This window comes from Pseudonaja textilis, chromosome 7 (genome assembly GCF_049901715.1).
Source record: "Pseudonaja textilis isolate UNSWEBS1 chromosome 7, rPseTex1.2, whole genome shotgun sequence".
Lineage (NCBI taxonomy): Eukaryota > Metazoa > Chordata > Lepidosauria > Squamata > Elapidae > Pseudonaja > Pseudonaja textilis.
In genome coordinates this window covers 51,144,695-51,164,638 of record NC_141996.1, presented here as the reverse complement: position 1 = coordinate 51,164,638, position 19,944 = coordinate 51,144,695, and the positions used below count along the sequence as shown (strand labels likewise).

The 19,944-nt window shown below is 39.6% G+C and overlaps 1 protein-coding gene across 1 annotated transcript in view; it reads left to right on the top strand.

Annotated features, from left to right (window-relative positions):
* RUNX1 (RUNX family transcription factor 1) overlaps positions 1–17,844 on the top strand; it is a 213,611-nt gene extending 195,767 nt beyond the window's left edge. The window contains exons 7-8 of the mRNA XM_087937589.1: positions 7,967–8,128; positions 11,767–17,844. Of these exons, the coding sequence (XP_087793715.1) occupies positions 7,967–8,128; positions 11,767–12,260 (656 nt within the window). The 3' untranslated portion in view covers positions 12,261–17,844. The remainder of the gene's footprint in view (positions 1–7,966; positions 8,129–11,766) is intronic.
* Positions 17,845–19,944: the final 2,100 nt, after the last annotated feature.

Below are 19,944 nucleotides of genomic sequence, written 5' to 3'. Positions count from 1 at the left end.
GCCTGCTAAATTGCTATTTTTCCTTTTCTGACCATCAGCTGTTCTGCTGTGCTGGGAGATTTAAATTAGCTAGGACACAGGAAATTTCTTGCTTTCTAGCTAGTCTTTAGATCAGTGGTTCCCAAACTTTTTCAGTCCGCCACCCCCTTAGTGCTATAAACGCATCCTCGGTGCCCCCTACCCAGGGGTTGGATTCAAATTTCTGTGGGTGTGGCCTAATTTGAGGATGTGTCTTGCTGGTCACGTGATTGGGTGGGCGTGGCTTGCTGGTCACGTGACTGGCTGGTGTGGCTTGCTGGCTGGGCATGGCTTGCTGGTCACATGATGGGGTAGGTGTGATTTGGTGGTCATGTGACTGGGTGGGCATGGCCAGGTGACTGGCAAACCAAAAACAATGGTCCTCACTTAATGGCCGGTTGTTTAGCAAGTGTTCTAATTTATGACTGGCCTCCCCAGAGATACTTGACCCATTTTTGGAGTTTTGACAGCCATGTACACACATACACACACACTCCCTTCTAACCCTGCTGGAGCAGGTCATTGCACTAGAATCGGCAAAGTATCTGTGATTAGATTCTAGCAGTGAATAAAATCTAAGCAGAGATACTTTGCCGATTCTTGTTGATTTGTTTTATTTGTATCTCATTATTTTATGTTGCTGAATTGCATTGACATGTGTGTCTCGTCTTGTGCACAACTCAGAAGCTTTTGTGATTCTTTGCAGCAAAAATTACCAACCTCTGGCTTTGTTCTACTTTTCAAATATGCTGACACTGCCGCATTCTAGGTGCCAGCCCCACAGGTCCACCCCATTGAGCCCACTGCATTGGAGGGACCTGCCCCAGCAAGTCAAGTCAATAGGACGAGCCTGAGAGAGGGAAAGAGAGAGAAAGAAAAGAAAAAAAGCGAGAGTGAGAGAGAGAGAAGGAAGAAAAGAAAAAGAAAGGGGAAAGGGAAAGAAAGAAAAAGGGACAAATAAAGAGGGGTGGTGGTGGAAGGAAGGGACAGAAAGAAAAAGAAATAAACAAGGAGGGAGGGAGGGAGGAGAAAGATAATGAGATATCTATTCTAGTCCAATCACCTGCTCCAGCAGGGTTAGAAGGGAGAGTGTGTGTGTGTGTGTGTGCGTGTGTTCTCCTTGTAATTTACCAGTACATTTTGGTTTTGCCTTCTTCAGAATTGGCACTGTAATACATTGGGAAAAAGTAATTTTTAGGGTGGAGATCTGGTCCAATGGATCCTGTTTAAAGCCTCAACAAAATGTGGGAGTTTCCTGATAGTCTTGACCATGTTTTGTCCACAAAACCTTTAATAGAAGCCAAAGGTGTTTCAATGTGGAAAAGGGCCTCAGACTAAATTAGGCCTCATTTCAATCAGATGCATCAGGTCTCTCTCTCTCTCTCCCCCTCCCTCCATCCCTCCCTCCCAGACTGGCTTTGCTCTACTTTCCCAATGTGCCTGCAGGGCTGGCGCTTCAAACATGGATAGATGGATGGATGGATAGAGAGAGAGAGACAGAGAGAGACAAGTAGGTAGGTAGGTAGGTGGATTGGTAGATAGGTAGATAGGCAGGCAGACAGACAGTTTGGATGGATGGATGGATGGATGGATGGATAGATAGATAGATAGATAGATAGATAGATAGATAGATAGATAGATAGATAGATAGATAGATAGATAGATAGATAGATAGATAGATAGATAGATAGATATTGGTAGATAGATAAATAGGTAGGTAGGTAGGTAGGTAGGTAGGTAGGTAGGTAGACAGAAGGGCAGGCAGACAGACAAGCAGACCTTTTGGATGGATGGATGGATGGATGGATGGATGGATGGATGGATGGATGGATGGATAGGTAGGTAGATAGATAGATAGATAGATAGATAGATAGATAGATAGATAGATAGATAGATAGATAGATCTATATTGGTAGATAGATAAATAGATAGATAGGTAGGTAGGTAGGTAGGTAGGTAGACAGAAAGGCAGGCAGACCTTTTGGATGGATGGATGAATGGATGAATGGATGGATGGATGGATGGATGGATGGACGGACAGACAGAAAGAAAGAAAGAAAGAAAGAAAGAAAGAAAGAAAGAAAGAAAGAAAGAAAGAAAGAAAGAATGCGACAGCGGTGGCACTTTGAGAAAGTAGAGCAAAGCCAGAGTGGGAATTGAAGTCCACACAAGTTGCCAAGGTTGAGAAACACGGGCTGAATATATCAACCCAGCCATTCTGGTTTAGAGTTTAGCATGCTGTTTGATTCCGGCTTAGTCAGTGAATAAACCATGGCTAAAACCATCTTCCTGCTCCTTAATGCAGCTGCCCCTCTGCCCCTTCTCCAGCCCCCTCCAGCTGCCCCTCTGTCTCTTCTCCAGCCCCCTTTGGCATCCAATTTAGCAATGCCAACCTCCCCAAGACAGCGATGCAGCCGACCTCACCATCTTTGCTTCAACCCAAGGTCCACTTTCATTGGGCCAAGCAAGGGGAGGTACTCTGCACACGCTCAGAGACTCCCAACTTCAGTGAAGCGTTCCACCCATCTTTATGCTCCGTCTGGGAGGAGGAAGGCATGCAGAAGCCGCCCAAACCAGCAGAGGCAGAGGGAACAATCACTTGGAAACTAAGCAATCAAGCAAGCTCAGGGCTCAGTCAGAAGAACCGGGCTGCAGAGGGAGGCTAGGTTCTAGGTCCAGGACAGCCACGTAGAGCCGAACCAAATGGAGCCACGCGCCTTGGAGAGCCACAGCTGCATCCACCCGCATCCTGTGCACAAGCCCAGCTGGCTGGAGAGGCGGAGGACGGGTGGGCGCTGTGTGCTCCCTTGTTCTCCGGGGAAGGGGGCCCTAACGCTGGACCACCCACCCCTTTCACTGCGCACCTTGGGAGGGTTTTGCTTTCGGGCCTTCTGGCGCGCCTCCGCCACTTCCACCGGAGAGGGCAGCCTGCAAGCTTAAGGCACCCTCTTTCCACCACCTCCCACCTCTGCCCCCCAGGCTTGGCAAGGCTCACTGCGCGCAGGTTCCACATTCGAGGCGCCGGCTACGAAGAGATGAAACAGTCAATGGTCTGTGTGGCTGGCAGTCAGTGAGCCTGCGGGGCCGGCACCTCAAATGCCCCCCTGCCATGTCTTAGCATCCCCCTGCTGGCCCCCTTGCTTCTTACTGCCCCCCTAAGGCATCCCATCGCCCCCCAGGGGGCGGTACCGCCCACTTTGGGAACCACTGCTTTAGATCTTCGGCTCTGCTTTTAGGCACAGCCGAACCTCCCTTAGGACTGAAGGTTCTATTATTCAATGCAAATTCACAGCAAGCAAATTTTATGTGACAGACTGAGCTAGCCGATGGCAGATAGATAGTTCACTGAATGATTCTGTGAGCAACTCAATCTGCCTGCCTGCTTTGCCTGATTTTGGGTAAAAGTTGCTCTTTTTTATAAAAAATTCAATATTTATATAAATATTTATAATATTTACATACAAGCCATGCCCAGTCAGTCACATGACCACCAAGCCACACCCACAAATTAGGCCATGCCCACCAAACTGGTTAATGATCCCTGGGATTTAAAATTATTAGTTTGGTGGTCCCTGAGGTCCAGAAGGTTGGCGACCCCTGTTCTAGACAATATCATAGTCTCATTTTCTACAGATTTCTCAGATTCTACAGATATTTTAACTTATATTAACTGAGAGTTAAATAATCTTTGATGTGATTTACTACAATGCATTATTACAAAATCTAAATCTATTCACAGCCACCTATACACTAAACCGGGGGTGTCAAACTCAAGGCCCAGATCCGGACTGGGGTGTGTTTAGATCTGATCCAAAGGCCCACCTTGTAAATAGCAAAGGACCAGCCCGCAGTGCCTCTGCCAGCAAAAATGGAGTTTGGTAGGGCCACATACGGCCCTCCCAAGATCCATTTTCACTGGTAGATGATTACAGGAGGCTGTCACAGCTGAAAATGGACCCTGGGAGCCTATTTTTGCTGGCAGAGGGCTCGGGCCCCCACAGGGGCTCCCAACACGTGTGATGTCGAGCTGACCATGCCCATCCTGGCCCTCCGAGGTCAAACACAACCCTGATGCAGCCCTCAATAAAATCACGTTTGACACCTCTGCACTAAGTATTCTGCATCCTTAGAATGGTGGACTCTTGTGTTACAGATGAGTCTGGTATGGCACATTATGTATTCTTGAAACTAAGATATCAAATTGTAGAATAAATTAAGATAATCTATGGCAGTATGGAGTTGCCCCAGAACTTAATCATACTAATTATCTGAGGAATCAAACTGAGCATTACACAGTGATTAAAAGACTGTGCAAGAAGCTCTCTGTTGCCACCCAATGGTCAGTATATAAAAAAATATCTTTTGGGGAAGATACACTTCCATCAATTATAAGGTCCATATTGCTGCATATACCGATGTCTTTTTAAAAATCCCTATATTTCTAAGAAGCGACAAATAGTAGATATTCTTTTTTTTAATCATATGCACTTAATTCACCCATTTTAATACATATATTTTCTCTTACAGATATGAATATATTATCAAAGCTTATTGTATGAAAGTACTAAATATTATGCAATGTACATCCTGTTTAATTATGGTTGTTGGGTTGTTATTATTTAAGAAACCAAACACAAAATTTCTGTAAATAGTACAGTGCTTTGTATCTAATAGCTAGCTTAACAGGAAGCTGGACACATGCAACATGAATACACAAGTCTAACTAAGCACATTGTGAATTATTGTAGTTTAGTTCCCACCCTGAAGTGTTTAGTTGCAATAATTGTTTACATATACTTTTGCACATTGCAAAATGCAGAAATGAATAGTTGCTATAGTAAAAGGCACTATACGAAGGCTACAAATGATCTAAACTGATAATAGAATAATCAAGATGATCTTTTTTATTTTGCTCCTTTTAGCTCTGTTTAAAAAATACTGAAACCTCATTTTGCTATTGGAACCTATATAAATCTTTATTTCAGATTATAACTGCATAATTCAGTAAAGTAGCTTCCTTAACCCAGTAGTTTTCACATGTATTATAACTAAAACTCCTAAATTCCCTATTATTATAGCTGTGCTGGATGAAGTTTGGGGAAGAACACCAAAGTTGTGGGAGAAACATGCCCTACATTTATTGAAGTCAGCAGAATAGTGAAATCGCTGATGTTGGAATTAGAGTCAATAATTTTGTCTCTGAAGCTCCTGTCTCTCTCCCTCTCTCTCTCCCCCCTCCCCCCTCTCTCCACACTCACACATACAGATACATACATAGAGATCATGCACACAAACACATAACACACACAGATACACAGGGGCACATCAGTCCCAATACCTCTGAAGATTGCCAGGCTGAAGAAGGCTGATGTCTCCTCATCTGTTGCTATAAAGCTGCTTAGCAATTGTTGGCATAATTGCTTGTCTATTACTCAGGACTTGGATAATCAGAAAAAAATGTGGCACAGATTGGCTAATTGCTCTGTTTCTGGAAAGATAAGGGGCATGGTTTGAAAAAAAAATATCAGGGGAAAACAAAATAAGTAGGGGCAAGTAAATTTTTGGGAGAAAAATAAGCTAGGTTAAAAGGAAAATAAAGCAATCTAAGAGAAAAAAGAAAATTAAAAAGTATCAAGACTTTCATGATGGGAAGGTGAATTTGAGGAGTACTTAAATAATTCAAACTTTGTCAATTCTGTTACAGAAGGATCTGATCTGCACTTTCTGATGCAATTTGCATATTAACACTTATCTGACTAAGTTTGCACCCTTCAAATATTCTAATAGAATTCTCTACTCCAAACTTTCAAAATAAGTTGTATAGTATATAAATTTATAAAGATTATGTGTGTATCATTACAGATTAATGGTAAAGTGCAATGGAAGAAACGTATAGGTGAGCACATGTGAGAGCAATTAAGAATAGAATCTTCTCTGAAACTTCACATATTGATTTGGGATCATCAACCAAGTCTTCAGCATCTAGTGATTTTTAGTAAGGTTCATAAAGACAAAACTGATATAGCATCTCATTTTCATATGGTGCCATTCACAGTTGTTCTAACTTCTCATATTCTGATCTTCACTTGATATTTTTAGAAGTTATGAACTTCACCTCCTCACAAAGGACTTTAGATAAAAAGATTAGTTAAATCTTTATGTCTTTGCAGACCCATTTTTTTTGTGGAGTTGCAATTGCATGCAACAGGCTAAGTACAAAGCCAAGTCAGGGCCCTTTGATTTGGTTTTCTCAAAAGGCGGTCATTGTCTCATCTCTTCAAGTGGTACAGAAGTGCTAACAAATGGAAACACAAAGTAGTGTCTCAGCTGTCACTCCAATTTTATGTTCTGCAAGCCAGACTTCTAGAGACAGTCCAGTGTTTGATAACTGTCCAAATAGGTTCTGTTTCCACTTATGTGATTTGCAAAGATCGTTCCCAGCTTTCTGGATTCATAGGATTGAATACTTTTCTAAATATATAAAGTGCAGGTCATTGGTGACTGCATGACACACAATCTTGGGTAAAGACCGATTTTTAATAGGGCTAAAAACAGTGGTGATTTGAACCGGGCTTCACTCTGTTTTGGTCTCAGAAATTGAAAATAGTTGGGTTCTTGTATTACCTTTACTCATTTACTGCTTTAAAGCCCTTACTATTTAACTAAACTAATAATTTGAGGTTTGACATTGCCAGCATCACCCCTCTGCCAGCCGGCCTCCCCTGCCCACCCACGGGCCCAGGAGCATGTGTCTGTGCCCCCGGCATCACCCCTCCACCAGCTGGCCCTCCCCCGCCCATCCGCCAGCCCACACCCTTCACCCTTACCTTGCAGGCAGCCACAGTGCAGTGAACAGAAGTGCAGTTGAAATGAGCAGAAATGCAGCTGGAAGACAAAGCCAATGGCTGGAGGAGGGGCGTTGCAGGCAGTCAGCAAGGCACTTCCTCCCCGGGCCCCTGTCAGCTGGGAAAAGCCAGCCACGCGAGGAGTGGCTGGGAAGAGAGGGGTGAGGGGCGGGATGAAGGGTGGCACTGAATCCCACTACTGTGCGGGCTGGATGCATTGTGTCAGTGGGCCATATCCAGCCCATGGGCTGTAGTTTGAGGACCCCTGCCTTAATCTTTCCCTACCCCTTACCCCCATGGACATCTCTCCTTGAAGGGGTCTTTACTGCTGATACAAGCCATTAGGCAGGTTTATATAATCCTGAGGCCCTAAGCCTTATTCTGACAAAGAGAACAAATGCTATTATGTTCCATTCAGCCAATATGATTTTAGTGTTTTGTGATCTATTACTCATGGAATTTAAAGTATTTATACTATACTAAGTGACATTTATAAAAGAAGTGCCTTGTTGTATTATAAAGTAACACAACATCCATTGGATATACACGTGCTGTCCAGACAGTTTAGAATTAATGGGATTTGGGATAGTTAATTAGGACTTGTGAGCTGTCCCCTTAAGGGAATGCATCATGGTAAATGTCGTTAAGGTATCCTGGGAAATGTAGTCCATGTCATGTGGTCACATCTGTAATCCAGATTGGTCACTAAATTGACCCTTGGTGAGTCGGGGGAGGTCTCCCACACTCTTCCATGAAGCCATTATCATGCGGCTGCTTCAATCATCATGGGGTTGAGACCTTATTATCTTCCTACACCACAATTCAGATATACAAAGGATTGGACATTAAGAAGAACCTTGTCATAAATGTGAGTTGACAGGATGCCTGATGAACCAATAAAAAAGACTTTGTATGGATGCTTTGTGCAGTTTATCTATCTGCCTTTGTACAGTATTTGTACAGGACAGGCAGAATAATACATTTTGCAGCCATCCTTGCAAGCACCATGAATTAATCCAAGCACCATGAATTGATGCTCTATGGTTAATGTTAGATTAAGAAATGTATTTCACTATTCTTCACATCTATTTTTCCCATTTCAGATACAAGGCAACTTCAGCCATCTCCTCCCTGGCCTTATGACCCATCTTATCAATACCTGGGATCAATTGCAACTTCTTCTGTTCATCCAGCCACACCAATTTCACCTGGAAGGGCTAGTGGGATGACCTCCCTTTCTGCAGAGCTTTCAAGCCGGCTAACAAGTAAGTGGCTTGGAGAATTTTGTCCCTCGAACAAGTAAAATACTGAAGCTTTTTGCATAAATTATGCTGTAATATAATTCAAGAAATTTGGTTCTACTTTGTTGGATTTCCTGTTCCCCCATAACAATTCTTCTGATAGTTTTCAGAATAAAAGTATGTTGTGTTTTGATTGGGATAAATACATAATAAAGAAATTAAAGTGTAGAAAAGAATTCAGACCCAAGACATTAGTGTAGCCAGTCAGAGATATGATATTAGCAGAATAATACTTTAGTCCCATTCTTAAAACAGTAAGTTAGGGAGCCTGCATGTTTACGGCATTGCACTGCTACATGGTGGGGGTAGTGGTGGGGATTATAATCAACTCTCGAGAACAGAAGTTGATTGGATAACTTTGGGCCAATCACTTTCTCTTAGCTCAACTTATGTCAAAAAAGGATTGTTGTGGGGAAAGAATGGTATGCATGCTGCCTTGAATTCCTGAAAAGTGGAATATATAGTAATGCTTAAATGTTTGTGAACTCTTACAATTTTTCAATATTTTGAAAAAAAATGACCTAAAACTTTATCTGTTTTCTCCCAAATCCTAAAATTAGATGCTAGCTTGGAGCACTTTTACTGGCTTCAGCTTGAATAAATCACACCTGGATAGGGGGTTGCTAATTACTGTTGTTGCATGATATAAGGATAAGCTTGCCGATGACATTTGTTTGCATCATTTCATCAGCATGATGGGAAAGTTCTCCTGCTGATGTATCCTAGTCATGGGCACTATTTTCCCACGACCCTGTACCCTACAGCCAATTCTCTTTTGGCTTGTTATACAGCTCAGCTCAAATTGCAAAGTTCCATTTCGTGATTTCGTGACGCAGCAGTTCTATGTGGCTTGGAGGCCACACCTTGCCCACGGCTACCTAAATTTGAAGGCTTGGTTTATTTTATCGATTTCATCCATACCAACGGACTCCATTGTAATCTTTCAATCCACTTAGCAGTCCCTAAAAATACACACCATTTCCCCCTGCTCTTATGAATAAAATACCTGAAATTCTGCCTTCCCCATTTTCTATCCTCTGGGCTCAAGCAAACTATTGTCCTCTCCCCTTTCCCGTCAACAAGGCAACCTACAGCCACAGTTGCAATTGTTGAGAGGCGCATCGGGATGCAAAGCAATGGCATTCCTGGCATCATAGCTCCATTTATAGATGTGTGCGGCAATCAGATATTTAGCACATGACATTTCTATTACTATACTTCCCTGCTGGATTACAGCCTCACCAGTTGAATATCTGCCTTTCACAGCTACTACAAGAAGCCCAGGAAACCTTCCCAGGGAAAAAGTGGCAGTCCTCTTTCCAACTGGCATTTAGACTTGAAACCCGATCTACGAGGGAGGCATTTCCAGGTGTTCAGTAGCATTGTTTAGAAGAAAGGCAGACGGTGATTATATATGGCACATCCAAAATTACGACGATAGGCTGTCACAGAAACCTTCTGAGAAACTTGTTGAAGGATATCAAAGAAGTTTGGTTAGCCGGCTGACAAGCTTTCAGAATCTGACACAACGCTATATTTGCAGCACCCTTTTAATCCAGTCGCAGGGCAGGCTTTCTCCCACCTTCCTGATTCCTTCCCTTCCGTATGCGCACACACTCCTTTTAGGCAGACTCCACACTGTGTCTGAGGAGGGCTTGCCACGAAGAAAGGTTGCTTTATTGTTATTTTAATGCCTTGTAATAGCTGGCAAGGAAGGGGAGCCAAAGTCTCTGTTAACTGGAGCCTGTCTCCTAGCTCTCTTTTAAGAGGCCATTATCTTTCATCTGGGGGGCCTTGAAGGGGAAGTGAGAGTTCCTCAATCAGCAGAGGAAGGGAGTGAGGTTCATTATTTCAAATGGGGAACAAGCTATTCGAAAGGCTTTTAGTTCCTAAATTTATAAACTTTGTGAATTTCTGTTGACCAAGCAACCAGGCCTCTGTCTAGTCCAGATGAAAGGAGTAAAGAAGAGAGGAACGAAGTTCACAAATTCTTTCATAGTATATGTCTGTGTGTGTGCGTGTGCATGTGCGTGTGGCTGGTGGGGGGGGGAGTATTTGACTCCTGACAACCACCTGGACTAGTCTGCAGTTTTTGTGGCAAGATTTCAGAAGTGGTTCATCATTGCCTGATGTGAGGGAGAGGGGGAGAGAGAGAGAGAGGGAGAGAGACCTCTCTCTCTCCCTCACTCCCCGCTTTTTTTCTCTCTTTCTCTCTCCCACACATATACATATAGCTAACAGCCTTTAAATGGGGGGGGGGCAACCTTAGCAACTTTAAGACTTGTGGACTTCAATTCCCAGAATTCCTCAGCCAGCTGGCTGAGGAATTCTGGGAGTTGAAGTCCACAAGTCTTAAAGTTGCCAAGGTTGGACACCCCTGCTTTAAATGATCCCTGCAAAATGAACAGAAGTGTCTGCTTGCTTGGGACTAGCTTACCAATTACAATCGTTGAAAGATGGATGTGTGGAAAGGTTCAGCTTCATTTGTTTCTCAGTGTGACCAGCACTCAGATGAACCTGATTTATCTCCTACTAATGAAATATTACCACACTTCCCATTAATTGCCTGATTTACAAAATGCATCAGGTTGGAAGCTATACTAAAGGAAAAGAAATCAAGAAATGGTAGTTCCGAGCAGCTAAGTTTTTTGTGGGCCAAAAGGCTGATATTACAGCATTGAAAAGATAACCATATGGCCCCTTTCACTAGATTGGAGACCTGACAGCATTTGCCACCTGTGAGCAGATAGCTTCTAGACCAGGGGTCTCCAACCTTGGCAGCTTTAAGACTTTAAGGCTTTGCCAAAGCTGGCTGAGGAATTCTGGGAGCTGAAGTCCACAAGTCTTAAAGCTGCCAAGGTTGGAGACCCCTGTTCTAGACATAGGGTTTGTGTGGACAAATATAATGAAATCAGGAACTAATTTTAGAAATTACAGAAGGTAAAAAAAACCATACTATATTAGATGTATTATATTAGAAAATATATATATTTGAATAATTACTGTAGACAACTTATACACTGCTAAAATAAATACTTTTTTCTTTCCATTTTTAATTTTTTCACCATTATTTTTACAATGTGTATGTGTATGTGTATATATATATGTGTTTGTTTTGTTTTGTTTCTTTTTCCTTTTTTATCATTATTTTAAAAGCAAAAATCAGATAAATTCTTGTTGATGGTTTTGGAGCAGGGGGCATGGCAAAGTATTTCAAACTATATCTTCCCAATAACACTATTCTTGCTTGGAATACTGAAGGAAATGAATAGTCAGCACTTTCCTAAATAACTGCCCAAGCATCATACTCATCTGTTCAGGATAAAACTATTCTTTGTTTTCACAAAGCAAATTTGACCTGCAAACCTGAACACTGAAATCTTTTTCATGGTTGCTTCTTTCTTATTGAACATATGACTATCACAGTGCTCTATGGCTTGCCGCTATCAGTTGCACATATGAAAAACTGCAGGTAATCAGGCTACAAGTCATGAGGGGTCACCTGCGTACCAATCTGAGTGATTTCTCTTAAATGAAATAAAGTCATGTATTTTTCTTACAGTTTATATCTGTTTATGTTTATATCCTTTCTCCCAAACCAGGTGCTTCTGACCTAACGGCGTTCAGTGATCCAAGAGTAGGAATTGATCGTCCATTTTCTGCCATTCCTTCCATTTCTGATCCTCGTATGCACTATCCTGGAGCCTTCACCTATACTCCAACCCCAGTCAGCTCAGGAATAGGAATTGGCATGTCTGCCATGACCACCGCCACCAGATATCACACATACCTACCACCTCCCTATCCAGGTTCTTCTCAGGCTCAAGGTAGCCCATTTCAGACCAGCTCTCCTTCATATCATCTCTACTATGGAACATCAGCAGGATCTTACCAATTCTCCATGATGTCTGGTGGTGATCGGTCTCCCCCACGTATTCTGCCTCCTTGCACTAATGCTTCCACCGGATCTACTTTACTCAATCCCAACCTTCCAAACCAAAATGATGTTGTGGACACTGAAGGCAGTCACAGCAACTCCCCCACCAACATGGGGACCACGGCAAGATTAGAAGAAGCAGTGTGGCGACCATATTGAATTATTATTACAAGTGTCTATTCTGGTAATATCCATGCTTTTATATGTCAGATGAGAGCACTGCCATGTTTATCTTTCACACAGAATAACAATCAGTTCTGAAGTCAGTATTTCTGGAAATATTGCTATGATGTTCTCTGATTTTGCTCAGTGAAGTGATTACATTCCCATAGACTTTTTCCAAGTCTGAACTTCAGAAAATAATAACATTTTAAGATGGTAGTTCTGTTCACTCATGTTGGCTATAAATCTGGAGAAGGATAGATACTCAGTCCAGAGTTTCAGACTTTGAAATTTGAAGTATTTTGTTTGACATCTGGTGCTGAGGCATTCAGTCTTACACAATCTTAAATAATTTAATCAATCATTTTGATTTGTAAGTTAAAAGGAAGTATACAACGATTCTCAGAGAGAAACTGTGAATGCTTCTAATTTAGCAATGCTGTGAATAAGAGTTTTTATATCCTGGAAATAATTTTTTAATCAAGTTGTATATCCCAAAGAATACAGGAATTGTTTTTATTTTTATTATGTTTTTCAGCTGCAACTCATCCTTCTTTGTGTATCATCTTCCTTTATTGGCACCTTAAAATCTGCAGAAAGATTTAATCCTTTTTTTTATAATGTGCTCACTTTTCTTGTACTTTGTCAGCTAAGTACATCTATAAAAGCCTCTTTTCTAGAAAAGTAATTTAATTTTTTTAATATAAAGGAGTGACAACCTACAGTCCTTCTCAACTACTGAAAAAGTACATGATGAGATGTTCAATATTTATGCTCTGCATTGAACTTTTGTGTGTGATACTTTTATTTAAATAATGCTTCAAAAATAAGCACATACATTTTGTAGCAACCAAAGTTTAAAATTATTACATATAAAATGGCTGGAATAATTATGGATAATGTGATTTTTAATTATTTAGAAATATTGTTTACATTTAACTCCATTTCATTCTCATCAATAATTTAAACAAAGTCACTTTTGTCCAATTGAGAAGCCAGGTTTCTTTGAAAATGTTATGATGATATAATGTCTTTTAATAAGAAGTTTAGGTTGTATTTGCCGCATTTGGATGATGACTTGGGCACTGGAAGCAAAGCTTTGTCTCAGAGTATATATTTCAGAATTTCTAGTACAGTATGATATTTATATTCCATCAACTTTCTTAAAGACAACATAAATGAAAAAAAAAACCAACACACTAAATATTAGCAGTCTAAATGACTATTAAGTTCCACGTGATGGTCAGAATACAGTACATCCCAGCTTTTTCCCTTGCCCTAGAAGGAGATTCAAAAATTCATTTAAGGCTGTATCCTAATCACAGTTTTGAAGACCCAAATTCATTGCAGTCCCTCCCCCCATATGACACACAATCCAAAGGATTTCTAGCAATCTTACATAATTGAAGTTCAAACAAATAATAACAAATGTGGGATTCTTCATTCCAGGCCTATATACACTCATTCACCTTCAGCTCCTCTGCACCCTTATAGAAGAGAGGGCTGGGCAACGTGGGTCCTACTGAATCTGGTTTTGGTCACCTGAGAGGAAAATTAATTTAAAAATATGCTATATTTAAAGTGCATTGGGAAAGGGGTGGGGGGAGCAATCCAAATGGGTAAAATAAGATCAAGAAACCTCATCTACCACTCCAGAGAGGTGATTTCACCACTCCCTGGAAACTAAAGTGTAATTTATGGACACACAAATGTCTGTTCATAACATGTAAAGAAAAATGCAGATACTTTTTCTCTCTCTAGGAAAAGCACCCCACTCTTCCACTTTCAATAAGTAGATAGAGGCATAGCATATACCATAAAGTCCTAAGCAGCCCTACCCTGACATCTTTCCAATATTCAAACTTTCAGCCTTCCGAGGATGCATATGGTCCAGAAATAAACCCTTGAAGAATAACTGGTTCATATGGAATGTGGGCCTCCCATCTGTATGTGTGTTTATGTTTGCATAACCCACCCTGTAACTTGGTGTGCTCCTTTGTTTTATAAAATAACTCAACTTGGTAGTTGTTTCAATAGGCCATTGTTTTCTAATACATTTCAAACATACAAGATGCCACTTTAAATGAAGCAGCACTAGTTTATGTGGGATCTGAATGCAGTCCTACTCCTTAAGACCATCCAAGGCTCTCAATTTCTATCAGAAGAATTCATATCTAGGCACATCCATGAATAATGAATAGCACACTTCTCTTCCAATTTATGCAGAAATAAGTACCCTCTATACTTACTTGAGAATAAGCCCCAATAAACACAATTCACTAGCTTCTTCCAGAAACATACTGGATTAAATCCATTTTAGCACTCTACGTTCTGAGAATGTAACAATAAAAAGCATTGAGCTTTAGTTGGGTAAGATTTTGGAGAAGCCAATAAGCTTTAAGTGCTTGGTTGGCATATGCAATGGTATAGATGTCAGCCAGGTTCAGATGAAAAGTTGCAAAAGGCCATGTGTAAGCACTTTGCATGTATTCAGAATGCACTAAACTTACAAGAATCGGGGAAGCTGCCTTATACCAGATCGGGCTACTTGTTCTCATAGCCCAGTATTACCTACTTCAGAATCAGCCAATATTTCTGGCATTGAGCACCATTGGCAAAATCTTTTGCAATCTCCTATGATGTTGGTATAATTTCACAGGGTTCTCGTGAAGTTTTCAGCAATTGTAATTATTGCTTTAATTTGAACAAAAGTTACTTTGTGAGGATCTAGAAGATACTATGCTATTTATAGACACCTTGTTGCTAATGACTGATGTGCTATCAATAACAATTTTCCACGGTCAGATGCTTTTCACAATAGTTGCTAACCGTCCTTTCAGTTGGCAATGTCAGCGATTTAAACCAAGGTCCTTCTGTATGCAAAGCATGTGCTTCACCAGTGAGCTATGACTCAGTTTTTGCAGGTGTGCCGGTTTCCTCTTACATGCGTTCCATTCTATCCTTTCTTGTAGAATATATCATAAACATTCAGAAAACAGTGCAGTGATGTAGGAAAGTCTTAAGTTGAGAGCACTACATCTAATGTTTCAACTATTACCTTTTCATACCTTTCAATATCTTCCTGGAAGTAAACTCATATAGCACTCCCTAGATTAAAATGAAACAGTACTAACAATTACTTAGTTCTTACTTTATTTTATTAATCCTTTGTTATCCCAGGTGAGCTCTTTACCTAATATTTAAGATGTCCTAATTAATTGCCTTCCTCCCCCTCCTCCCGTAAACTAACCAGATTTGCTTTTCCAAACTATCTTTCTCATGACATTGTCAGTATTAGAATTTTATTGGCAGTTAGCCAGTTTAAAAGTGTATATTCAAGATTTCAAGTATGGACTTGATCATAAGGCACAGAGAATCTGCATTTTTTAAACTTGATATCTTCCAGATGTGTTGGATTTCATCTATCATCACTTTGGATAACTGTAATGGTTTCATAAACATTTTCAGTAATGGGGGAGGGAGTACTTCATTGGACTTTTATAAGATGTTGATCACTTTTGATTTTATCCTGCAAATTATTGCTGTGTAATTAGAAATGCTAAAACAAAGATAGAACTTTTCAAATATACAGACATCACATGATAATAAATTTGTTGAGTTTCTGTTGGATCTCATTCAGAAGGAACAATTGCAAGGCGATGTGTTTATAATCCCGTGTTTTTGCCTGCCTTTAAATAGTATGCAACCTCTATGGTGCTTCCACTTTTGGAGCATTGGTTCCTATGACTGCATTCTGTGAAAAAATAGGGGAACACTCTCTGGTAAATAATCTTCCCTAAGGTTATATGGCAGCCATTCCTAACCTGGCATTTGGGAAGATTAAATGCAATAGTTGAAAGACACCGGATTACACTAAATCTCTCCAAGTGGCCACCTCAGAGGAAAATTCCTATTTTAATGAAACATAGTTGGGTAGTCTTAATTTAGGACTCATTAGCCCCATGCTTGAAATGCTTTGTTTTCCTAAAACATAGAATCAAACTCCGTAAAGCTGGTTACATATTAAAGTAAAACTCATCTGAAGCCCTGTGAAAGGTATATTCTAACGCTGCCTTTCTCAAGCAGGTGTTTTGAAGATGTGCTTGATTTCAATACTGATCAGAAATGCTAGGCATCGAAGTCAAAAAACATTTGGAGAGCATCAGCTGTTCTATACAAATGAATTACACATTGGAGTTCCTTTTGATCCTGAAAAAAAGTATTCCTTTTACAGTAATTTTCTTTATTTTTCTATCTGACAATTTTTTTCCTCCAATTCAACAATATTACCAACTTGTAAAACAGATCATGAAGTACCTGGCTTAATAGCAAATAGTGATTGCTTTATTGAAATGAATTTGATTTTAGTTGAGCTGAACTGATTTGAAAAAAGATAACCTGCTGGGCTATCAGGTTCCATAACTGAGATTATAAACATACTTATCTGTAAAAAGAAAAAGTAAGAGTTATTTCAAATGGCTATATGTTTGGGGTTAAAAAACCTCTGATACTGCTGTTGAAATAACATTTTTCCTATGTCATAGTTCAGTGGAACAAATGGTTCTTATTTATTTCTGCATATTAAGATTTCTATTAAAAGGCCAAGCTGATTTCTTACAGATGACACATAATTATAAATAAATTAGTCATTACTGTCCCCAAAATATTTTGTTACAATTGCTTTTTTAAAAAAAAAATCCAACCTTTCTTTCCAACATTTTGTCATTCTATCAACCTTTTGTTGATTTCCCTTGGACAATACTATCCACTAATTATTTTGTTGTACTTGTCATAAAAAGATTGTCATGAGATATAATTGTATTTATGTATGTAAATAAGTTTTAAAAGCTTCATAAAACATATTGGTAAGGCTTGTAAGTATCTGACATTTTCCTCCTTCACAACACCTTTTCTAAATTCACTTTTCTTAAATACTGTAAAGAACTTCCTTCCAGCTTAATTATTTTAGGTTTTGAAATGAACTGTTTTAGTTACTTTGTAAACAGTTAAAGCATGGTTTTATGTGACACATTGAAATATCTTTGTTTTTGTTGTAGGAGAATGTGCAAGCAACTGTGGGTTATTTGTGGTATTTGAAAAGTAGCAGACTCAAGTTATAAAAATGAAATGTTTCAGGAGATATGAAGTGGTAAATATGATGAGTGAACAACATAAATAGCAAATTGGGCTGCTTTTGAGAATTATGTTAGAACACATTAATTCAACTTTTCCTGGGTGTATTTATGATCAGCTTATACTGTGTACAAGAATTGGCACACCTTTACCTGATCTGGTTATATAGGTCACTTTTAGAAGGGGTTCTCCCCAAACAATAGTGTTTTCTTCCATGGGGGAGAACAGTCCATTTTTACCCACTCTACTACGTCTCTAGTTGCATAGGGCCTTCCACATAACAAGGTCAATGTATCCAGAAGAATTTATTGTGAGTAGCATGCAGAGCAGCTGGACTGTTGCATTACTTCTACTGAAAACTTGCTTTCTTTGTACCATAACTCTTCTGTACATTCAATATTACAGTTAGTATCAATGACAAATAAACTGTTTGAGAAGTATATAAGCATCGGATTGCTTCATTATTTCACTGAACTTTGTGAACGCTAGATTGGTGTTTTGATTGCAGTGCAAACTTGGGTGTCGTATATGGGGTCTAGCCTCTGCTGGAACACAGACAATGAAGGAAGTTCAGTAGCTTTCTGGGGAATTTATTTCACTGGTAAACCAATTTCTGCTAATTGTTTTGGCACTTTCAAGAGCCCCAGAAGAACAGAGAAAATCAATCTCTTATTCATCATAAGTTTGGAAACTCCCAGAAAAATGGAAATCTTGCTGTTCAGAGAACGTTTAAATTTCCATTTGATGAGAAAAAAAAGCTCAAATGTCCCCTTCCTATAGTTTGTTGTATTTTTTTTTCCAGGATGTGCTCTTAGTAATCAGATTCATATCAGTCAAGGATTTGCTTATAGCTCCTAAGATTTTGACACCTGAGACAGAAAAATCCACAAGTATCTTTCTATGGGGATACATATCCATTAATAAATTTTCTTGACTTCACAGTACCTCAACTCAGCTTTGGACATCTGCTACATTCTACCAAATAGCGGAGCTGCCCTTGTATCCTCAAGTGATGAGTTATGCTCTGCCTTTCCAAGCCCTGTGAGACTTGGTTGTGAGTTTGCTTCCGTGTGAAATTTAAGGTCTTGACATTATAAAGTCTTGCATGGCATTGGGCTTGGTTACTTGAGGGATTGCTTGTCTCCCCTAGTATCTGCTATCAAGGCACACTTTAGGAAGCTTTGATTTACCAATGCATTGGGACACTGGAAGCACACCTTCTCTGTAACAGCACTTGGTATGCTGTTTGGTATGAGGTTTCCCCACAAGATCGAGGTGGCCCCCATTCAATTTATGTTTTGGAGGGCCTTGGAGACTTGGTTCTTACTCCAGGCCTTTGGTGAAAGTGACTGAATCTCCCTTTAGATTGTGTGAGTTGTTTTTCTTTGTTCCATTCAGGGTTGTCAATTTGCCATCTTTACTCTTCATTTTTGTCTTTTGTGCTATTTTTTATTTTTAATGTTTTAACTTGTTATTTGTAACATAATTTGTAAACTATCCATAGTTCCTGGGTGTCAGGCAGTATATTCGTATTATTTTGGTTGCTCACACAGTCAACCACATGTTTAGACTGGATTGTTTATTATTATTATTATTATTATTATTATTATTATTATTATTATTATTATTATTATTATTATTATTCACACAGAAAACCCTGGAAAAGAGACATCTTACTTTACGGTGAGCAATTTCTGCAACAATTTTACATCCCAATTTATCTTCAGAACAAGCTAGTGAGGTAGTTTAGGCAAAAAATTAATGACTGTCCATGTTACCTAGTCAGTTTTGTGGCTGATTGAGGATTATATATTGGAATCTTTTAAGCATTCCTCCATCTAAGTACTTTATTACATTTCTCACTTTGGTGCCCTTAACTCTCATTGAAATCAGTGAACAGAAAAATGCTTACTTGCATTTGAAGCATTTGCCATATTTAAATAAGCAGTTTAGCTTTGGAAATGTTTTATTCATGACCTCACAAGTTTTCTCTCTTCTTTAAAACTGCAGAGACCAAGAGTTTCTCAGACTACTATTAATCAGTTCGAGTCATTGTCTGGGAATGGCAAAAATTGTACCAAAAAAAGGTAAAACGAAGGGATAAAACACAGACTTTAAAACAAAGGTTTTTTTTTAATCTGACAAAAAATGTTTGGTCTCCAACTTTTAGAATCATGGTATCATTCATTTAACATGCAATAAAACTCATTTCTTTCCAGCATGTCAGCATTTTCCCTTCTGAATGCCAGTTTTTTCAGGATAAATTTAATTTCAGTCTCTCAGGAAAGCTTTTCCTTAATTTTTATATTGACAAAATGCCATATTAATAGAATTGATGGTCGTTGTCTTAGAATCTGAATAGCATTTCATGATTGGTAGATAAGGCACTTAGGAGTTAAACAAAGTTCATTCTTAGTTGAGAACCTTGGCCCAGTTCAGACTTATGTAGATAGTAGAGGAGAGGTTTAATGCATGGAGTGGTAATGTCCCATTTTTCCTCTCGTTTAACATTTGAACTCCACCATAAAAGGTACTTATTTCGTGGAAA